Genomic DNA, 18,723 nt, shown 5'->3' on the forward strand with positions numbered 1-18,723 from the left:
GGTGTCGCTAACTTCACATTTCTCAAAACAGAGTCGCCAATAACCAGAGTTTGATCCTCGGCGGGTGTGTCGTCGAGTGGGGAAAAACGGTTAGAAATGTGAACGGGTTGGCGGTGTACACGGGGCTTCTGTTTAGGGCTACGCTTCCTCCTCACAGTCACCCAGTCGGCCTGCTTTCCTGGCTGTTCGGGATCTGCCAGAGGGAAACTAACGGCGGCTAAGCTACCTTGGTCCACACCGACTACAGAGGCCTGGCTAGCTGTAGAATTTTCCACGGTGCGGAGCCGAGTCTCCAATTCGCCCAGCCTGGCCTCCAAAGCTACGAATAAGCTACACTTATTACAAGTACCATTACTGCTAAAGGAGGCCGAGGAATAACTAAACATTTCACACCCAGAGCAGAAAAGTGCAGGAGAGACAGGAGAAGCCGCCATGCTAAACCAGCTAAGAGCTAGTAGCTGCGCTAAGCTAGCGGATTCCTAAAAACACACAAAGTGAATAATGTGTAAATAATTTAGAGGTGATTCAGCAGAGGGAGTGCTTTAGTTAAGGCACGTGAAGATTACACTGTGAAACAAATCGTTATCTAGTTAACTAGATCAATCTAACTGCGCAGATTAAACAGCTAACAGATACAGCAAAACACCGCTGTGCTCCGGAACAGGAAGTGATACAATACCGCAGTGAGAGCCAACCACCAGTAGAGGCAAGCAAGAGCCCACACCAATCTGTATTGTCTGGACAAGCAGTGGTGGCCTTGATGCTCTACCAGACATCAGGTTTGGAAAACAACAAAGCTGGCAAACAAGAACATTTCAAGCCACATTTAACTTCAAAACCACACTGTTGTATATTGAGACAACACTTTAAAAAGTAATCCAGTGGCTTTGTACATATCACAGTAAGAAACAGCTATACTGACTTAACAAAATCTCTGAAACACAGTTGATTGCTTGAATTGGATATACCCAGTGGCGGTCCTAGAGTGATTTACTCACCGGGCGAAACCCCCTGCGTGCCCCCCCCCGCACACACTAATGTGGCCACCACCTCCGCCCCACCATCCATGAAAACACTAACTTCATCCAGAACACCCACAATCCCACAAATTAACTCACAACAGCTATTTTCAAGAACAAATTTCCGGTTTTAATGTCTACTGCAATAACAAACACAAAGATAAACAATAATTACTTCAATAAAGTTTTTGAACATAAAAAAACAAAAGACTCAGTGACTTCACATTACAACTGTGTACAGTACAGGTATTTAAGAAAGCACAACTGCACTACAGCACCACCCGATGGTCAAAATATTGCACATCATTCAGTTTTACCAACAGAGTGCACTTTGCATTATCATAGAGTATCATTCACCATAATGAACAAGACTTAAACCTCCATTAAAGTCGCACCATATAAATAACAAAAGAAGTTAAACAATCTGTATATTACAGAATACCATGAAGTGACAAAAAATGTACAAAAAAAACCCTATACATAATAGTGGGAAAAATGGTAAAGCGCAATCATGTATCATAAATAAATGAACTAACGACAGAGGTAAATTCGATACCCATTACTGTACACATAAGAAGAAATAACAAACACTATTGTGTATCATAAGTAACAGGAAGCAACAAGTGAAGAAGTTAACACTCTTTAAAGGCAAAAATGGCAAACCACAATAATTTGTCATAAATAACAAGAAGTGCAAAAGAAGTAAGAGGAAAACAGTCTATATACAAAAGTTTGCAGGAGGGCATCATAATTGTTTGCCACAGTGCTCACTATCCATGATGTGAAATTCCATCGAGTAGGAGCATTTCTGGGCAACCTTGAGCAGCCTACAGACTCAAGAAAAGACATCCCCTTTGTGGATTTTGAGAAAATGTGGCAAACCCAGAGAGTGATGCAAAAAATATTCTGCACTCAGATAAGCATTTAGCCCCCTGAGACAGAACCAGATTCAGTCTGTGTGCATAGCAATGCACAAACATTGCACTGGGGGCTGTTGCTTTAACTTTGGCCTGCAAACCATTGAGAGCTGAAGCCATGACAGCAGCCATGGCTTCTTCGTAAGGAAGACTATCAGATGGCTTCGACAAAATCCGGTCCACAACATTCAAATTGTCTACTATTATGTGCAGCTTGCTACCTAGCTAGCTCACTAGCTGGGACTGGCGTGAGGCTAGTGTGAAGTTTGTCCGCCTGTGAGTGCTTTGTGACGGTGGAGGAGCTCAGCAGCACCCGCTGCTTGGTAGCGACAGAAACTGCGATAGAAGTCAGAAAGAGTGATAGAAGTCAGTCTCCAAACACAAGCAGCTACAAAAAAAAAAAAAAACACCAGAAATAGAAGCTCGATTTGTCGCTAGTCGTTTTTTAACAAAGAAAATGCCACTAAGAGGATTAGGAAAGTCTCCGGTTGAACTCAGAAAAGAATGAAAATGCTCCCATGGATGTTTACACCAAAAGATCGCTGATTCGCTCATTTCGCTGTCAATCAAAAAGGGATTCGGCCTCAGACAGATCATCCAATCATCATGCAGAAGCTGAGCATCCGGGCCAGCCGAGGCCAGCCCACTGCCCCATAGACCCCCAGACACGCTGAGTGTCCGATGGGCGGGACAAAGCCCAGCATTTATCCAATGACTCGTCTCGTTTCGCTGCAGTCTTTGCTTCGCTAAAGCACTGTGAAGCTGCGGGAATACGTAAATCAATACATACCTTTTTCCTTTGCTCGTTTCTCCTTTTCTTCTTTCTTTTTCTTTCGAAATTGGGCACCTGATGGCTTTGATCATTTCCTATCCACGATTATGTCTTACTCCGTTTCGACCACCTCCTCGTCCAAACATTGAATGTTTCGGTGTTGTTTTTGTCGGTTGCAGCAGCAGTTTGGTTTTATGTCACCGTTTATTATGTTTTCTTCTTTCCCCCCTCCCCCTGCACAAACTCTGCACTGTGCAGCGTTGCTCACCTAACGCGAGAGGTGAGATGGGGGGAGCGCTCTGCCGTAACGTAACCACGAACTCCCCCGTCAGGACAACCCCATATTTATTTATTTATTTTTGGACAGTTTTTTTTTTTTTGACCTTTTTTTTCGCACACTCGTGTCCCCCCCCCCCCCCCCCCCCCCACACACACACACACACGCGCGCAATGCCGCCCTGGGCAGCTGCCCGGTCATATATTTCCATGGCAAATACAGTGCCCTCCAAAAGTATTGGAACACTTGGTATTTTACACATTTTAATTTGTTTATGCCATTTCAAATACAAAAAATACAAAAAAATAAAAATTTGCAAAATTATCTTCCTTAAACTCAAACTGAAAGCAAATATCTACAACTTGATATCAATTAATTAAAAATATAAAAGCCAAGATTATGGGTTCTTAAAAAGAAGACCTGAAAGTTCAGCGACAATTTGCCAGAAGGTACATCTGAGATGCAAGCTGAGAGTTGATGTTTTGATGAAAGAAAATACTCCTCTATACCACTTCATCATGAAGCTGACAGGCAGATTAGGTTGGAGACAAATGCAAGGCTCAATGTCACAGCTCTGTTTTCAAAACGGTTTTAATGAACAGGCAAGCAATGGTCAGTACACGGAAAGGCAGTCCAAAATACACAGCAGCAGTACTAGGATCATCAGGCAAGTTGTGGTCGGGAGAAACCGGCAGGAGGTCGAGAACACACTAAAGCAGGCAGATCTAGGAAACACGAGAGCAAGAGCTGGAATGATGGCACAAGGCGCAACAAACTGGCAAACAAACAACACCACCTGTGCGCTAATAAAGCCCCAGGTGGCAATCAGCAGATTACTGACAGGTGTGCTTGGTGAGATCCAGAAATGGGGCGTGGCCGGAGGGAGAGAGAGAGAGAGAGAGAGAAAACCACAGGCAAACCCCAACACCAAAATCTCACAAGCACAGAAAAAATAACAAAAGCAAGAGGAGAATAAAAACAAACCAGAAAACCCCGCAACTAACCAGATAAACCGCCAGGCCCTGACAGTACCCCCACCGCCACGGCCGACCTCCGATGGCCCAGGAGAGGCAGGGTGAGTGGCATGAAAGTCCCGGACGAGCCCAGGGTCCAAAACAAACCGGGAGGGAACCCACGACCGCTCCTCTGGGTCATAACCCTCCCAATCGACCAGATACTGCACGCCGCGCCCACAACAGCAGGAAGCCAAGAGCCGGCGCACAGTGAAAACAGGGCCACCATCCACGTACCGGGCGGGAGGCGGGGGAATGGCAGGAGGCCACAGAGGACTAGACCGGACTGGCATGACTTGACTAACGTGAAACGTGGGGTGGACTCGCATGGACCGGGGAAGGCGGAGCCGGACGGAAACGGGATTGACAATCTTGGAAACTGGAAAGGGACCAACGAACCGGGGAGTCAGTTTCCTAGGAGTCCCCTGAAGGGGTAAGTTACGCGTGGACAACCAAACCTTCTGCCCGAGGGTGTACAGCGGCATGGCTGACCAGCGGATGAGCATAACAGTGCGCGTCTAGCCCGCTCCCAGGTTCGTTGGCAACAGAGGATAAGACTTAGAGCCGAGGGTACAGAAGAGTTATTGCTTACCACGGGAAAAATTGAAGGCTGGTGACCAAAGACAACATGGAAAGGGGAGTAGCCAGAGGACGCCGAAGGCAAACTATTGCGGGCGAATTCAATCCAGGGGAGTTGTGAGGACCATGAAGCTGGATGTTGGGAAGCGAGGATACGGAGACCCTTTTCTAATTCCTGGTTGAAACGTTCTGTCTGCCCATTGGCCTGTGGATGGTAGCCCGAGGTTAGACTTGACATGACCCCGAGAAGACGGCAGAACTCCCTCCAAAAATGGGACACAAACTGCAGACCATGGTCAGATACAACATCCTGTGGCAAGCCATGTAACTTAAAGATGTGAGACAGCATGACCTCCGCCATCTCCTTAGCAGATGGGAGGCGTGGCAAAGGAATAAAATGAACCATTTTAGACAAATGATCGACAACAGTTAGAATAACGGTGTTACCCTTAGAAGACGGAAGACCAGTAACAAAATCTATGGTGATATGCGACCATGGACGATTTGGAACTGGAAGTGGTAACAAGGCCCCCGCAGGTGGACGGTTAGTTGACTTTTGTGTTGCACATACATGACAGGCATTGACGTATACCGCCACGTTCGTGGTTAGCCCTGACCACCAAAATCGCTGTTGTATCACCGATATAGTCTTTTTGATTCCCGGATGGCAGAATAAGTGGCTATCATGACACCATCTTATAACCTCCCCCCTGAGCTCCTTGGGGACATAAAGGCAGTCTGGTGGACAACCAGAGGGGATAGGTCCCTTGCCTATAGCTGACTTAACTTTTGACTCAATGTCCCATGTAAGCGTGGACACGAAACAGGTTGCAGGCAGGATGGTGCCCGGATCGGTGGGCGTGTCACCCGGATCCCCCTGCCGAGATAAGGCATCAGGTTTTCTGTTCTTTGAGCCTGGTCGGACAGACAATAAAATATTTAAGCGACTGAAGAAGATTGCCCACCTAGCCTGGCGGGAATTAAGCCGTTTGGCTGAACGCAAGTACTCCAGATTTTTATGGTTGGTATAAACTAAAAATGGAACTTGTGCCCCCTCTAACCAGTGCCGCCACTCCTCTAAGGCCACTTTTACCGCCAACAGTTCGCGGTTGCCTATGCCATAATTCCGCTCTGCAGGAGACAGTTTTTTGGATAAGTAGGCACATGGGTGCAACCTGCCATCGCATGGATTTCTCTGCGAGACAACGGCTCCTACCCCAACATTGGAGGCATTGACTTCCACCACGAACTGCCGAGCTGGGTCAGGGAGCAGTAGCTCGGGGGCCGTCGTAAAATGATGTTTTAAGGCTCTGAACGCTTCCTCACATTCCGGGGTCCAGACGAATGGACGGAGAGACGAAGTAACTGCGTGCAGTGGCGCCACAACAGTACTGAAACTTCGGATAAATTTACGATATGTCGGGAACATGGAAGCCATAAGTTCAAAGTGCAACTCGCACTGGGTGATGAACGGTCTGACATCTCCAGAATCATCTGAAAAGCTCTCAGGATGGGATAACTGGTTGCAGATAACTGGCACTGTTACGGATGCTGGCAAGACAGCTGGCAGCCCCGGTGAAATGCTTAGTTTGCCGGTGGCTGTGTCTGACGTAGCCTGACGATAGAGCCGGGACAGTAGCTGACTCATCTGATCGCTGACTGATGTCATGAAAGTCTCTTGGCGGGCGACAAGTGCACTAAAGCCAGAGGTTAGCGTATCAAGCTTTTCTTCCTGCTGTGCGAGCTGTTGGCTGTGGTGCCGTACCGCCAGGTGAAATGGATCTGAGCCTGCTGTCTCCATAGTTGGCCAGTTTGTTCTGACAGGCAGATTAGGTTGGAGACAAATGCAAGGCTCAATGTCACAGCTCTGTTTGCAAAACGGTTTTAATGAAAAGGCAAGCAATGGTTGGTACACGGAAAGGCAGTCCAAAACACACAGCATCAGTACTAGGATCATCAGGCAAGTCGTGGTCGGGAGAAACGGGCAGGAGGTCAAGAACACACTGAAGCAGGCAGATCTAGGAAACACGAGAACAAGAGCTGGAATGATGGCACAAGGCGCAACAAACTGGCAAACAAACAACACCACCTGTGAGCTAATAAAGCCCCAGGTGGCAATCAGCAGATTGGTGAGATCCAGAAGCGGGGCGTGGCCAGAGGGAGAGAGAGAGAGAGAGAGAGAGAGAGAGAAAACCACAGGCAAACTCCAACACCAAAATCTCACAAGCACAGAAAAAATAACAAAAGCAAGATGAGAATAAAAACAAACCGGAAAACCCCGCAACTGACCAGATAAACCGTCAGGCCCTGACAGAAGCTGTATAACTGGGGATACAAAATGCAAAACATGCACTTTGCACAATTATTCCAATCACAGACAGAGAAGCCTATAACTTCTTCTAGGTTGTCTGGGTGTTTTGGTGGCTTTCCTCACTGTTCTCCTTCTTGCACAGTCACTCCATTTTTGAGAACTGTCTACTCCACACAGATTTACCATAGAGTGCCTTTCTGTTTGTATTTCTTCATAACTGATGTAAATAAAGTCCAAATATATTTAGTGACTTGGAAATGTTCATGTATCCATCCCCTGACTTGTCTGAAGAAAACTGTCAATAAAACTGATTATTTACAGGTATTACACCAAAGCATTCCATTACTTACGCAGCCCATCATCTTGGCTTTTATATTTTTAATTAATTTATATCAAGTTGTAGAGATTTGCTTTCAGTTTGAGTTTAAGGAAGATAATTTTAGAAATTTTTATTTTTTTGTATTTGATAAACAAATTAAACTGTGAAATACCAAGTGTTCCAATACTTTTGGAGGGCACTGTATATTTTGCTCAACGAGATTTTACAGGCAACATGGTCACAATTTTTGATTTCCAACTAGGGAAATTGCATTGATCGACTTATGAACAAAAGGTTGTCTTCCCATTGTCATTATAAATAACATTAGTGTTGACAACTGATTGTATTCCTTTACCTGTTCAGCAGATAACCACCAAAATTTTGATGGGCTGATTTTACTAGTTGCGCTCGTTGCTCTCTCTGTATCTATATTACATATTTTTTGGCACTTTCTGACACAATTGAAACTCTACTGTGGTTCTTCAGGTCCATGATGCCAACACTTAATTTTTGGTTGAATACTTCAGAAGTGAACACAAATAACTCAGACTAAAGAGAACAGCACCAAACCAGAATTGTTCCAACAAATTTGAGCAAATGCACTGTTACGTACGATATGTTGCATTATGGACAAATGACACAATACAAAATAGGTGACATAGTAGTGCCCTTTGACTCAAGTACACCATGTTGGGGAAACGTAGATTCCCTGTATGTCAAGGTTACAGTTGTTAGTTTTTAGTTTTGGTTCAAAATTTTACATAAAAAGATTAATGTTTCAAGTTTTTAACTTGTCATCCTTTTTTTGTTTGTTTTAATTCCAGGGATAGTGTATAACACCTGAGAGGATTTGTCATTTCAGCAGTATGTACGCAGAAGAGAAGTCTGTTTTGTAACAGTACACTTGATCCATGCAGTAGTTTTTGTACCGATAAAGTAAAACGATGTGATGAATTCCATCCAGCATCTGGCGCAGAACAGCGTTCTCAAACCATTAACTGTTCACAAACTCGTGGTGAAGGTTTGAATGATGTGGAGGTGAATGAAAACAAAAGCAGCCTCACACAGATGTTTCCGAGGGAAAGTTCAAGTTTGCAAATAGAGAAGTTGAGTCACCCGCATTTCGAAAGCACAGATGGAGGAGAGACAGTTGCAGAAAGAGAGAGCGTGACACGGCCAAGTCAAAAATTATTGCGGGGAAAAGCATATGAGAGTGAGTCAGACACACACTGACACCCAGTGTGCAGCCGTGATGAGCTGGGAGGAATCCAGCTGACAGCGCATTAAAATCATAAGAGACACGCATCCGTGCACGCCATGAGATACATAAAAAAAAAAAGAGCAGGCACAAGACTAACACGTCCACGCACGAAGACAAACCTGATGAAGGCACGTGCAAAGAAGGATCACAGGCACACTCGCAACAACACAGCGTGTCAAATGCAGTCCAGTACTGACACAAACAGGCTTCTGTGAAACAACCTGATTAGACAAACACACGGCTGCAGAACGCCGCGCAGGCTCTCAGGAGGTCGTCGGGAAAAACGTGCGACTCTGTCAGAGCGAGACGGGGGAAGTTTGATGCTGTAGAATAGCCATAAATATGTCTCAGAACTGACCTTATATCTTCAACTGGATCTTGAAAGTTTCCTGTCGTCATTTACCGTATTGTCATGACAACGTTATGACTCTTTCCATCAGATAAACAACTGAAGCTCGCTCTTAGGACTCACATGTTGCTCATCACTCACAGTCATAATTTTAAAATGCTTTGAGATGCCACAACCATCATCATCACTGCATCCTGGTTGATTCTTCTGGTGTTTCTAATTGATGTTGGATGTGTGAGGCCATTTGTTGTTTTGATGATGACATGGAGAACATTATTACTTCCACCGCAAACATGCTCTTTTGGGCTCAATTTATTTGTTGTTTTCTTTAACTGGATATCAAAGAAACACGAATACATTTCAGTGAAATTTGGTGGAGAGGCAGACCTTTGGTCATGGAAGTATTGATTAGATTTTGAGTTAGATATATGTGGCTCAAAGATCCAGCCCTCTGAGACAGACAGAGAGAGGGAGAGAGAGAGAGAGAGTGTATGTGTGTGTGTGTGTGTGTGTGTGTGTGTGTGTGTGTGTGTGTGTGTGTGTGTGTGTGTGTGTGTGTGTGTGTGTGTGTGTGTGTGTGTGTGTGTGTGTGTGTGTGTGTGTGTGTGTGTGTGTGTGTGTGTGTGTGTGTAAATTCTATGGCCTATATGGTCATTGCTTAACCCCAGGGATTATCACAACACCAGACGGAGGGGACAGTGGTCCATCACAGGTTATTCTCCCAGCCATGGCTGCTGTATTACTGTCATCATGCTCACCACAAGGTCTGTTCATGTTTCCACACATTTGTCAGAAAACAGGATTACTGATCATGTGCAAAATTCAGAATAGGCAGGCACCAGGATGGCATTAAAGCCTTTTGATTTTTAGGGTGAAATGTCAAGTAGTCCATGGGCCAAGCAGGTTTTAGATATCACTTAAGGTGATGAAACGACACTTGGAATCCAGCCTCAGTGTACCATGGCCTACACAGAAATGTATGACAGCCAACCCAGGGTGGAAGCTGTAGCCAGCTAGGGGTCAATGAAGAATTACACAGAGGTCAAAATGTAAAAATGCTCCAATCATGTTTTAATCTATCATTTATTTTTCCATTTAGTTAGTTTATTTAGCACCATATCACTACAAAGCTGCCTCAAGGTACTTCCCACAAGTAAGGTCTAATCTTACCAACTCCTAGGGCAAGCACACAGGCGACAGTGGTAATGAAAAACTCCCTCTGATGATACTGAGGAAGAAACCTCAAGCAGACCAGACTCAAAGGGGTGACCCTCTGCTTAGGCCATTCTACCAAATATGTTTACAATACAGAACACATGCTATACCACATTATTTGTCTGATCATAACAATTCCAAAAAGGTATAGTTTGGACTATCTGTGAATGAATGTTTTAGAATTATGGGATAAAAACAGCAAAAATGGTGATAAAGGTCAATTTCACTTTGTACAGGGGTCAAAAGTTAAAGTTGCTCCAATTTCAGTAAAAAAAAAAAAAAAAATTATGCAAATTATTGTTTGTTAATAGGGTTCCAAAAAGGAATAGTCTGCACCATCTGTCATGCTTAGGGCCCTGTCCCACTGGCATTTAGGAGGATTTGCGTATGGATTGCGCACAAAATTGGCCCATATTCGCCAAACATCCGCAATATCCATATAACATGCCTGTATGAGTCGGCCGTCATCCGAACACGTCCGTGATCATCCACAGAGGCACGCATGTCCGCAGCCAGGATTTTTGAGCTGCTCAAAAATCTGGATGCTGATAACATCTGCCTTACATACTCAATACATACTCAATTCATATACAATACATACTCACTCTATGCGCTGTATATCTGCCGCTAACCGCTGATATCCACAACTGACAGGGATTTGTGGCTTGGCAGCAGACCGGGACAGTGTGTAAAACAGATATATTACGTGCCCATCATGTCCACATCACAAACTAAAATATGTTGTAGCGACTCCATACAAATTGGCCACGAATAAAGCGTTTTTATTACATCTGCTTTGCAGCTGATTTGCAGACAATCTGTGAATGCATAACAAACACGTCACATACACCCAAAGTACTATATGTGGCAGAAAGCGACATACCTGCCAGTCAGTGCCGGTCCAGCTGTGTAGATCCACAAAGACGTAGCTGCTGCAATCGGGTCTCCTCCAGGACTTTTATTTAACACCAACAAAAGGAAGAGTTGCTGTTTAGCCACAACTCACGCTGAAGTCTGTTTTCTGTGACACTCTCAAAAAAAAAACAACAAAAAAAAAAAACCGTCTCACATCCCAGCGGCTCCCCCCCTCCCGCTCCCCAAACTCATGAACAGTTAACCCTCACGTGACAACATGAACATTAACTCTGTGATCAACTTGTCCAAGTCCAGCAAATGCTCCAGAGGCTGTATTGTTGGTATGAATAGTGATGCAGACGGCCCGAGTGTGCTTCTTTTATGACCGCAATGCAGATGCCGTGTATGCGCAACACGTGCGCGATGCATTCATAATACACCCGTAATACTGCCGTGATAATCGCAATGCGTCAGATTTGTTTCCTCACTACATGCGTTATATAACTATGATTGTTCATCATATATTTGCTATATATTATTAATATATCCGTAATTCATACTGGGACATTTGTCATTTTTGGCCATTTTTGTTGCGGATGACAACGAACGCCCGTAATTTGTGTACTCAATTCATGCGCAATTGATCCTCTCCCCAGTGGGACAGGGCCCTTAGTTATCATGTTGCAGGGTAACATGTGTCACATGTCATAGAATCCAATGGATGTCGACCTTGTTTAACCTCTACTTTGGAGACCAAACATTCAACACAGTCAAAACTATTCCATCTATTAATCATTTTTTACTGAAATTGGAGCAACTTTAACTTTTGACCCCTGTACAAAGTGCAACTGACCCTTGTCACCATTTTTGCTGTTTTTACCCCATAACTCCAGAACATTCAGTCATAGATAGTCCAAATTATACCTTTTTTGAATCTTTATCATCAGCTAAATGACGTTTCATAGTTTTCAACATGACTGGAGCATTTTTAAATTTTGACCTCTGTGTAATTCTTCGTTGACCCCTACCTGGCTACAGCTGCCACACTGGGATGGCTGTCATACATTTTTGTGTTGGCCATGATACACTGAGGCTGGGTCCTAAGTGTCATTTTGTCACCTTAAGTGATAGTGATTAGGTCAAAATTGATGACTGGCTCATGGACTAAAGGTCACTAAAAGAATTTGATTACATGTGATGACTTCTGCTGTTTATACTTGGTTGTTAACAAACAGTATGTATATTATGTACGAGGGGCAATTGGGAGGTTTTGACCCTGACCCAGAAAAAGTGGGGTGTGGTTCTCCATCTTTTTTGGGTGCAATGTTGAGAAATGTTGGTTTATCAGAATGCAAAATAACCTACTTTATCTGGGTCAGGCTCAAAACCTCTCAATCGCCCCTCATAGCATGACTCTAATGACATTATAAATTAATTAATTTGAGGTCTTAAGGTCAAAAGGACGAGGTAGCGACTTTTCTTAACCAAAACTTGCTTATAAGTGCAGGAGACATTAAATCTACTGCATGAACACAACTGTTAATACATATGTATGTACTGTATTATGTATCCAACAACCCTGTCACTGGAAGCAGTTTTGTTTTACCTAATATTTGCTCATGAGTTCCAAACATTTACCATGAGCATTCTTATTGTACTGCCTTACAGTTTTCTCCATTGGCTTCCATGTTATTTGTCTTTTGGGGAAAACGTGCCCCCACCCATATATTATTTCAGTTAAGGATAGCTGAACACATGGCTTAGGCCTTTGGTGGAGGTATGCCGTTTCTGAGTGCCCTCAAATTTGGTTTAAGATGATTCTGGCTTTCATATTCAGTAAAGTAACGATGTTATCTGGCAACAGCTTTTCGAGCAAAAGAATGTGATAACACCCTGTGAAGAGTTAGTTACTCTTAAAGCTGTGTTTTAGATCAATGCCACCTCTCATCATGTACCCAACCTGACTGAAATCACATCTTTAACGATCACTTTCTCAAAATATCTTTAATTTCTATAATTCCTGCATTCAGATTTTCCCACCATTTGCATTATAATAATTATTATGCTGAACTGTATCCATCTTTGATAAAAGTAGGACAGGCAATTTTTTGAATGCACACAGTTTGTTTCCTCGTTTGCTGTACGTATCTTTTATGTTTATACAACTATTTTCATATTGATGAAGCTGTAGTTTGTTTTCCCCATTCTTCCTTTGTGTTATGTTATTATATGTCTCATTTGCATAACTGCTACTCCATCCATTTTATGTTGTGTTGTTTTTCTTTTCCTCTTTTTCTTCTGTTCAAACAGATAAAAAGATTTCTATTGAAAATTCAAGCCATCGTAAGTTGACCTTTCCATGACATCACTCTTTCACTGCTGCTCCCTGTTGTCTGTGTTTCTACTCTATAGGCGTGTGTGGTAGATTTTATCTTGCCACATTTAAATGTGATCTCAGTTTGTGTTGAGTGATAACACCCCGTACCTTCTTGGGGCTGCTTACAGTCGAGCTTAAAAGTTTACATACGCCCATCATGAACATGAATGTCTTGACAGTATTAAACTTTCCATGGTTTCCTTGAGCTGTTTAGGGTTTTCTGAATCAACACTGGTTTAAAACAAATATATACATACAACACATCTAATAATTAGTTGAATATCCCTGAGAAAGCTTCACCTTTACCAGACATTTGTGACATAGCCATCAACAAGCATCGGGCAGAATTCTGTTTGGACTTTTGACAAATTTTCTTCTTAGAATTGATGGAGTTCAGTTGAATTTCCCTGGTGCTGACCCCAGCTTTCAACAGATATCAGATATGTTTGATAGGGTTAAGGTCAGGACATTGGGAAGGTGATTCCAAAAGCTTTGATGTGTAGCATCATTGTCCTGTTGGAGCACCAAATTGGATCTAACATTCAACTCAACTCAACCTTTATTTCTAAAGGACATTTAAAATGACAGCAGTCGACCAAAGTGCTGTACATAATAAAAAATGGGCACCAAGTTACCCCCAATCACAAATAAATAAATTCAAAATAACAATAAAATTACAACAAGCAATAAACAGGCAATAAAACAAACACTGGAGGTTTTGGTGAAGAATTCTCAAGTAGTCCTCCTTCATCATTTTTCCATCAGCTCTGGATGTTCCATTGGCAGCAAAACAGCCACAAGGAATAATGCTACCATCATCATAATTAACAATATCATTGAATTTCCCTGGTGCTGACCCCAGCTTTAAACAGATATCAGATATGTTTGATAGGGTTAAGGTCAGGACTTTGGGAAGGGGCTTCCAAAAGCTTTGATGTGTAGCATCATTGTCCTGTTGGAGCACCAGATTGGGTCCAACTTTCAACTCAACTCAACTCAACCTTTATTTCTAAAGTACGTTTAAAATGACAGCAGTCGACCAAAGTGCTGTACATAATAAAAAATGGGCACCAAGTTACCCCCAATCATAAATAAATAAATTAAAAATAACAATAATATTACAACAGGCAATAAAACAAATAAAAGACAAAGTAAAACAAAAGAGTAAAAAGTAGTAAGAAATAGAGATGTAAATGTTCATTTAGGAAATGCCGGAGAAAAGAAATAGATTTTTAAAGAGAATTTTAAAGTCTCTAGGGACAGGGATGATCTAATATTAAAGGGGAGACTATTCCAGAGCCTAGGGGCAGCCGCTGCAAAGACTCTGTCACCTCTCGTCTTTTCATCTGGTTTTAGACACCTCCAGCAATAGTTGGTCAGAAGACCTTAAGGTCCTTGTTGGGGTGTAGGGAAAAAAGAAGCTCTGAAAGATACACTGGGGCCAGGCCATTGGGGACTTTAAAAACAATTAAAAGAAGTTTAAAATCAACATGGTAACGGACCGGAAGCCATTGAAGAGTGGCCAAAACCAGCATAATGTAGTCATACTTTTTCTTTCCCAAAAGAAGACGAGCAGCAGCGTTCTGAATAAGCTGAAGAACGCTGCGAACTTTCATCCATCTAGCTGATGACTGGAGGTTTGGATGAAGAATTCTCAAGTAGCCCTCCTTCATCATTTTTCCATTACTGGTGGTTGGCTCTCACTGCGGTATTGTATCACTTCCTGTTCCGGAGCACAGCGGTGTTTTTCTGTATCTGTTAGCTGTTTACTCTGCGCAGTTAGATTGATCTAGTTATCTAGATTACGATTTGTTTCCCAGTGTAATCTTTACGTGCCTTAACTAAAGCACTCCTTCTGCTGAATCACCTATAAATTATTTACACATTATTCACTTTGCGTGTTTTTAGGAATCCGCTAGCTTAGCGTAGCTACTAGCTCTTAGCCGATTTAGCATGGCGGCTTCTCCTGTCTCTCCCGCACTTTTCTGCTCTGGGTGTGAAATGTTTAGTTATTCCTCGGCCTCCTTTAGCAGTAACGGTACTTGTAATAAGTGTAGCTTATTCGTAGCTTTGGAGGCCAGGCTGGGCGAATTGGAGACTCGGCTCCGCACCGTGGAAAATTCTACAGCTAGCCAGGCCCCTGTAGTCGGTGCAGACCAAGGTAGCTTAGCCGCCGTTAGTTCCCCCCTGGCAGATCCCGAGCAGCCGGGAAAGCAGGCTGACTGGGTGACTGTGAGGAGGAAGCGTAGCCCTAAACAGAAGCCCCGTGTACACCGTCAACCCGTTCACATCTCTAACCGTTTTTCCCCACTCGACGACACACCCGCCGAGGATCAAACTCTGGTTATTGGCGACTCTGTTTTGAGAAATGTGAAGTTAGCGACACCAGCAACCATAGTCAATTGTCTTCCGGGGGCCAGAGCAGGCGACATTGAAGGAAATTTGAAACTGCTGGCTAAGGCTAAGCGTAAATTTGGTAAGATTGTAATTCACGTCGGCAGTAATGACACCCGGTTACGCCAATCGGAGGTCACTAAAATTAACGTTAAATCGGTGTGTAACTTTGCAAAAACAATGTCGGACTCTGTAGTTTTCTCTGGGCCCCTCCCCAATCGGACCGGGAGTGACATGTTTAGCCGCATGTTCTCCTTGAATTGCTGGCTGTCTGAGTGGTGTCCAAAAAATGAGGTGGGCTTCATAGATAATTGGCAAAGCTTCTGGGGAAAACCTGGTCTTGTTAGGAGAGACGGCATCCATCCCACTTTGGATGGAGCAGCTCTCATTTCTAGAAATCTGGCCAATTTTCTTAAATCCTCCAAACCGTGACTATCCAGGGTTGGGACCAGGAAGCAGAGTTGTAGTCTTACACACCTCTCTGCAGCTTCTCTCCCCCTGCCATCCCCTCATTACCCCATCCCCGTAGAGACGGTGCCTGCTCCCAGACTACCAATAACCAGCAAAAATCTATTTAATCATAAAAATTCAAAAAGAAAAAATAATATAGCACCTTCAACTGCACCACAGACTAAAACAGTTAAATGTGGTCTATTAAACATTAGGTCTCTCTCTTCTAAGTCCCTGTTGGTAAATGATATAATAATTGATCAACATATTGATTTATTCTGCCTAACAGAAACCTGGTTACAGCAGGATGAATATGTTAGTTTAAATGAGTCAACACCCCCGAGTCACACTAACTGTCAGAATGCTCGTAGCACGGGCCGGGGCGGAGGATTAGCAGCAATCTTCCATTCCAGCTTATTAATTAATCAAAACCCAGACAGAGCTTTAATTCATTTGAAAGCTTGTCTCTTAGTCTTGTCCATCCAAATTGGAAGTCCCAAAAACCAGTTTTATTTGTTATTATCTATCGTCCACCTGGTCGTTACTGTGAGTTTCTCTGTGAATTTTCAGACCTTTTGTCTGACTTAGTGCTTAGCTCAGATAAGATAATTATAGTGGGCGATTTTAACATCCACACAGATGCTGAGAATGACAGCCTCAACACTGCATTTAATCTATTATTAGACTCTATTGGCTTTGCTCAAAAAGTAAATGAGTCCACCCACCACTTTAATCATATCTTAGATCTTGTTCTGACTTATGGTATGGAAATAGAAGACTTAACAGTATTCCCTGAAAACTCCCTTCTGTCTGATCATTTCTTAATAACATTTACATTTACTCTGATGGACTACCCAGCAGTAGGGAATAAGTTTCATTACACTAGAAGTCTTTCAGAAAGCGCTGTAACTAGGTTTAAGGATATGATTCCTTCTTTATGTTCTCTAATGCCATATAACAACACAGTGCAGAGTAGCTACCTAAACTCTGTAAGGGAGATAGAGTATCTCGTCAATAGTTTTACATCCTCATTGAAGACAACTTTGGATGCTGTAGCTCCTCTGAAAAAGAGAGCTTTAAATCAGAAGTGTCTGACTCTGTGGTATAACTCACAAACTCGTAGCTTAAAGCAGATAACCCGTAAGTTGGAGAGGAAATGGCGTCTCACTAATTTAGAAGATCTTCACTTAGCCTGGAAAAGAGTCTGTTGCTCTATAAAAAAGCCCTCCGTAAAGCTAGGACATCTTTCTACTCATCACTAATTGAAGAAAATAAGAACAACCCCAGGTTTCTTTTCAGCACTGTAGCCAGGCTGACAAAGAGTCAGAGCTCTATTGAGCTGAGTATTCCATTAACTTTAACTAGTAATGACTTCATGACTTTCTTTGCTAACAAAATTTTAACTATTAGAGAAAAAATTACTCATAACCATCCCAAAGACGTATCGTTATCTTTGGCTGCTTTCAGTGATGCCGGTATTTGGTTAGACTCTTTCTCTCCGATTGTTCTGTCTGAGTTATTTTCATTAGTTACTTCATCCAAACCATCAACATGTTTATTAGACCCCATTCCTACCAGGCTGCTCAAGGAAGCCCTACCATTATTTAATGCTTCGATCTTAAATATGATCAATCTATCTTTGTTAGTTGGCTATGTACCACAGGCTTTTAAGGTGGCAGTAATTAAACCATTACTTAAAAAGCCATCACTTGACCCAGCTATCTTAGCTAATTATAGGCCAATCTCCAACCTTCCTTTTCTCTCAAAAATTCTTGAAAGGGTAGTTGTAAAACAGCTAACTGATCATCTGCAGAGGAATGGTCTATTTGAAGAGTTTCAGTCAGGTTTTAGAATTCATCATAGTACAGAAACAGCATTAGTGAAGGTTACAAATGATCTTCTTATGGCCTTGGACAGTGGACTCATCTCTGTGCTTGTTCTGTTAGACCTCAGTGCTGCTTTTGATACTGTTGACCATAAAATTTTATTACAGAGATTAGAGCATGCCATAGGTATTAAAGGCACTGCGCTGCGGTGGTTTGAATCATATTTGTCTAATAGATTACAATTTGTTCATGTAAATGGGGAATCTTCTTCACAGACTAAAGTTAATTATGGAGTTCCACAAGGTTCTGTGCTAGGACCAATTTTATTCACTTTATATATGCTTCCCTTAGGCAGTATTATTAGACGGTATTGCTTAAATTTTCATTGTTACGCAGATGATACCCAGCTTTATCTATCCATGAAGCCAGAGGACACACACCAATTAGCTAAACTGCAGGATTGTCTTACAGACATAAAGACATGGATGACCTCTAATTTCCTGCTTTTAAACTCAGATAAAACTGAAGTTATTGTACTTGGCCCCACAAATCTTAGAAACATGGTGTCTAACCAGATCCTTACTCTGGATGGCATTACCCTGACCTCTAGTAATACTGTGAGAAATCTTGGAGTCATTTTTGATCAGGATATGTCATTCAAAGCGCATATTAAACAAATATGTAGGACTGCTTTTTTGCATTTACGCAATATCTCTAAAATCAGAAAGGTCTTGTCTCAGAGTGATGCTGAAAAACTAATTCATGCATTTATTTCCTCTAGGCTGGACT

General features: G+C 42.7%; 1 protein-coding gene across 4 annotated transcripts in view; it reads left to right on the forward strand.

The window, feature by feature from the left end:
• Window positions 1-18,723, forward strand: part of unc5b (unc-5 netrin receptor B) — a 208,063-nt gene that overhangs the window by 148,869 nt on the left and 40,471 nt on the right. For 2 of the 4 annotated variants that reach the window (XM_034184294.1, XM_034184296.1), the window contains one exon: window positions 13,198-13,230. The exons of the other annotated variants lie outside the window; for them this stretch is intronic. In XM_034184294.1, coding sequence (XP_034040185.1) covers window positions 13,198-13,230 — 33 coding nt within the window. The remainder of the gene's footprint in view (window positions 1-13,197; window positions 13,231-18,723) is intronic. 4 annotated transcript variants of the gene reach the window in all.

The sequence above is a fragment of the Thalassophryne amazonica genome, chromosome 13, assembly GCF_902500255.1.
Source record: "Thalassophryne amazonica chromosome 13, fThaAma1.1, whole genome shotgun sequence".
Classification (NCBI taxonomy): domain Eukaryota; kingdom Metazoa; phylum Chordata; class Actinopteri; order Batrachoidiformes; family Batrachoididae; genus Thalassophryne; species Thalassophryne amazonica.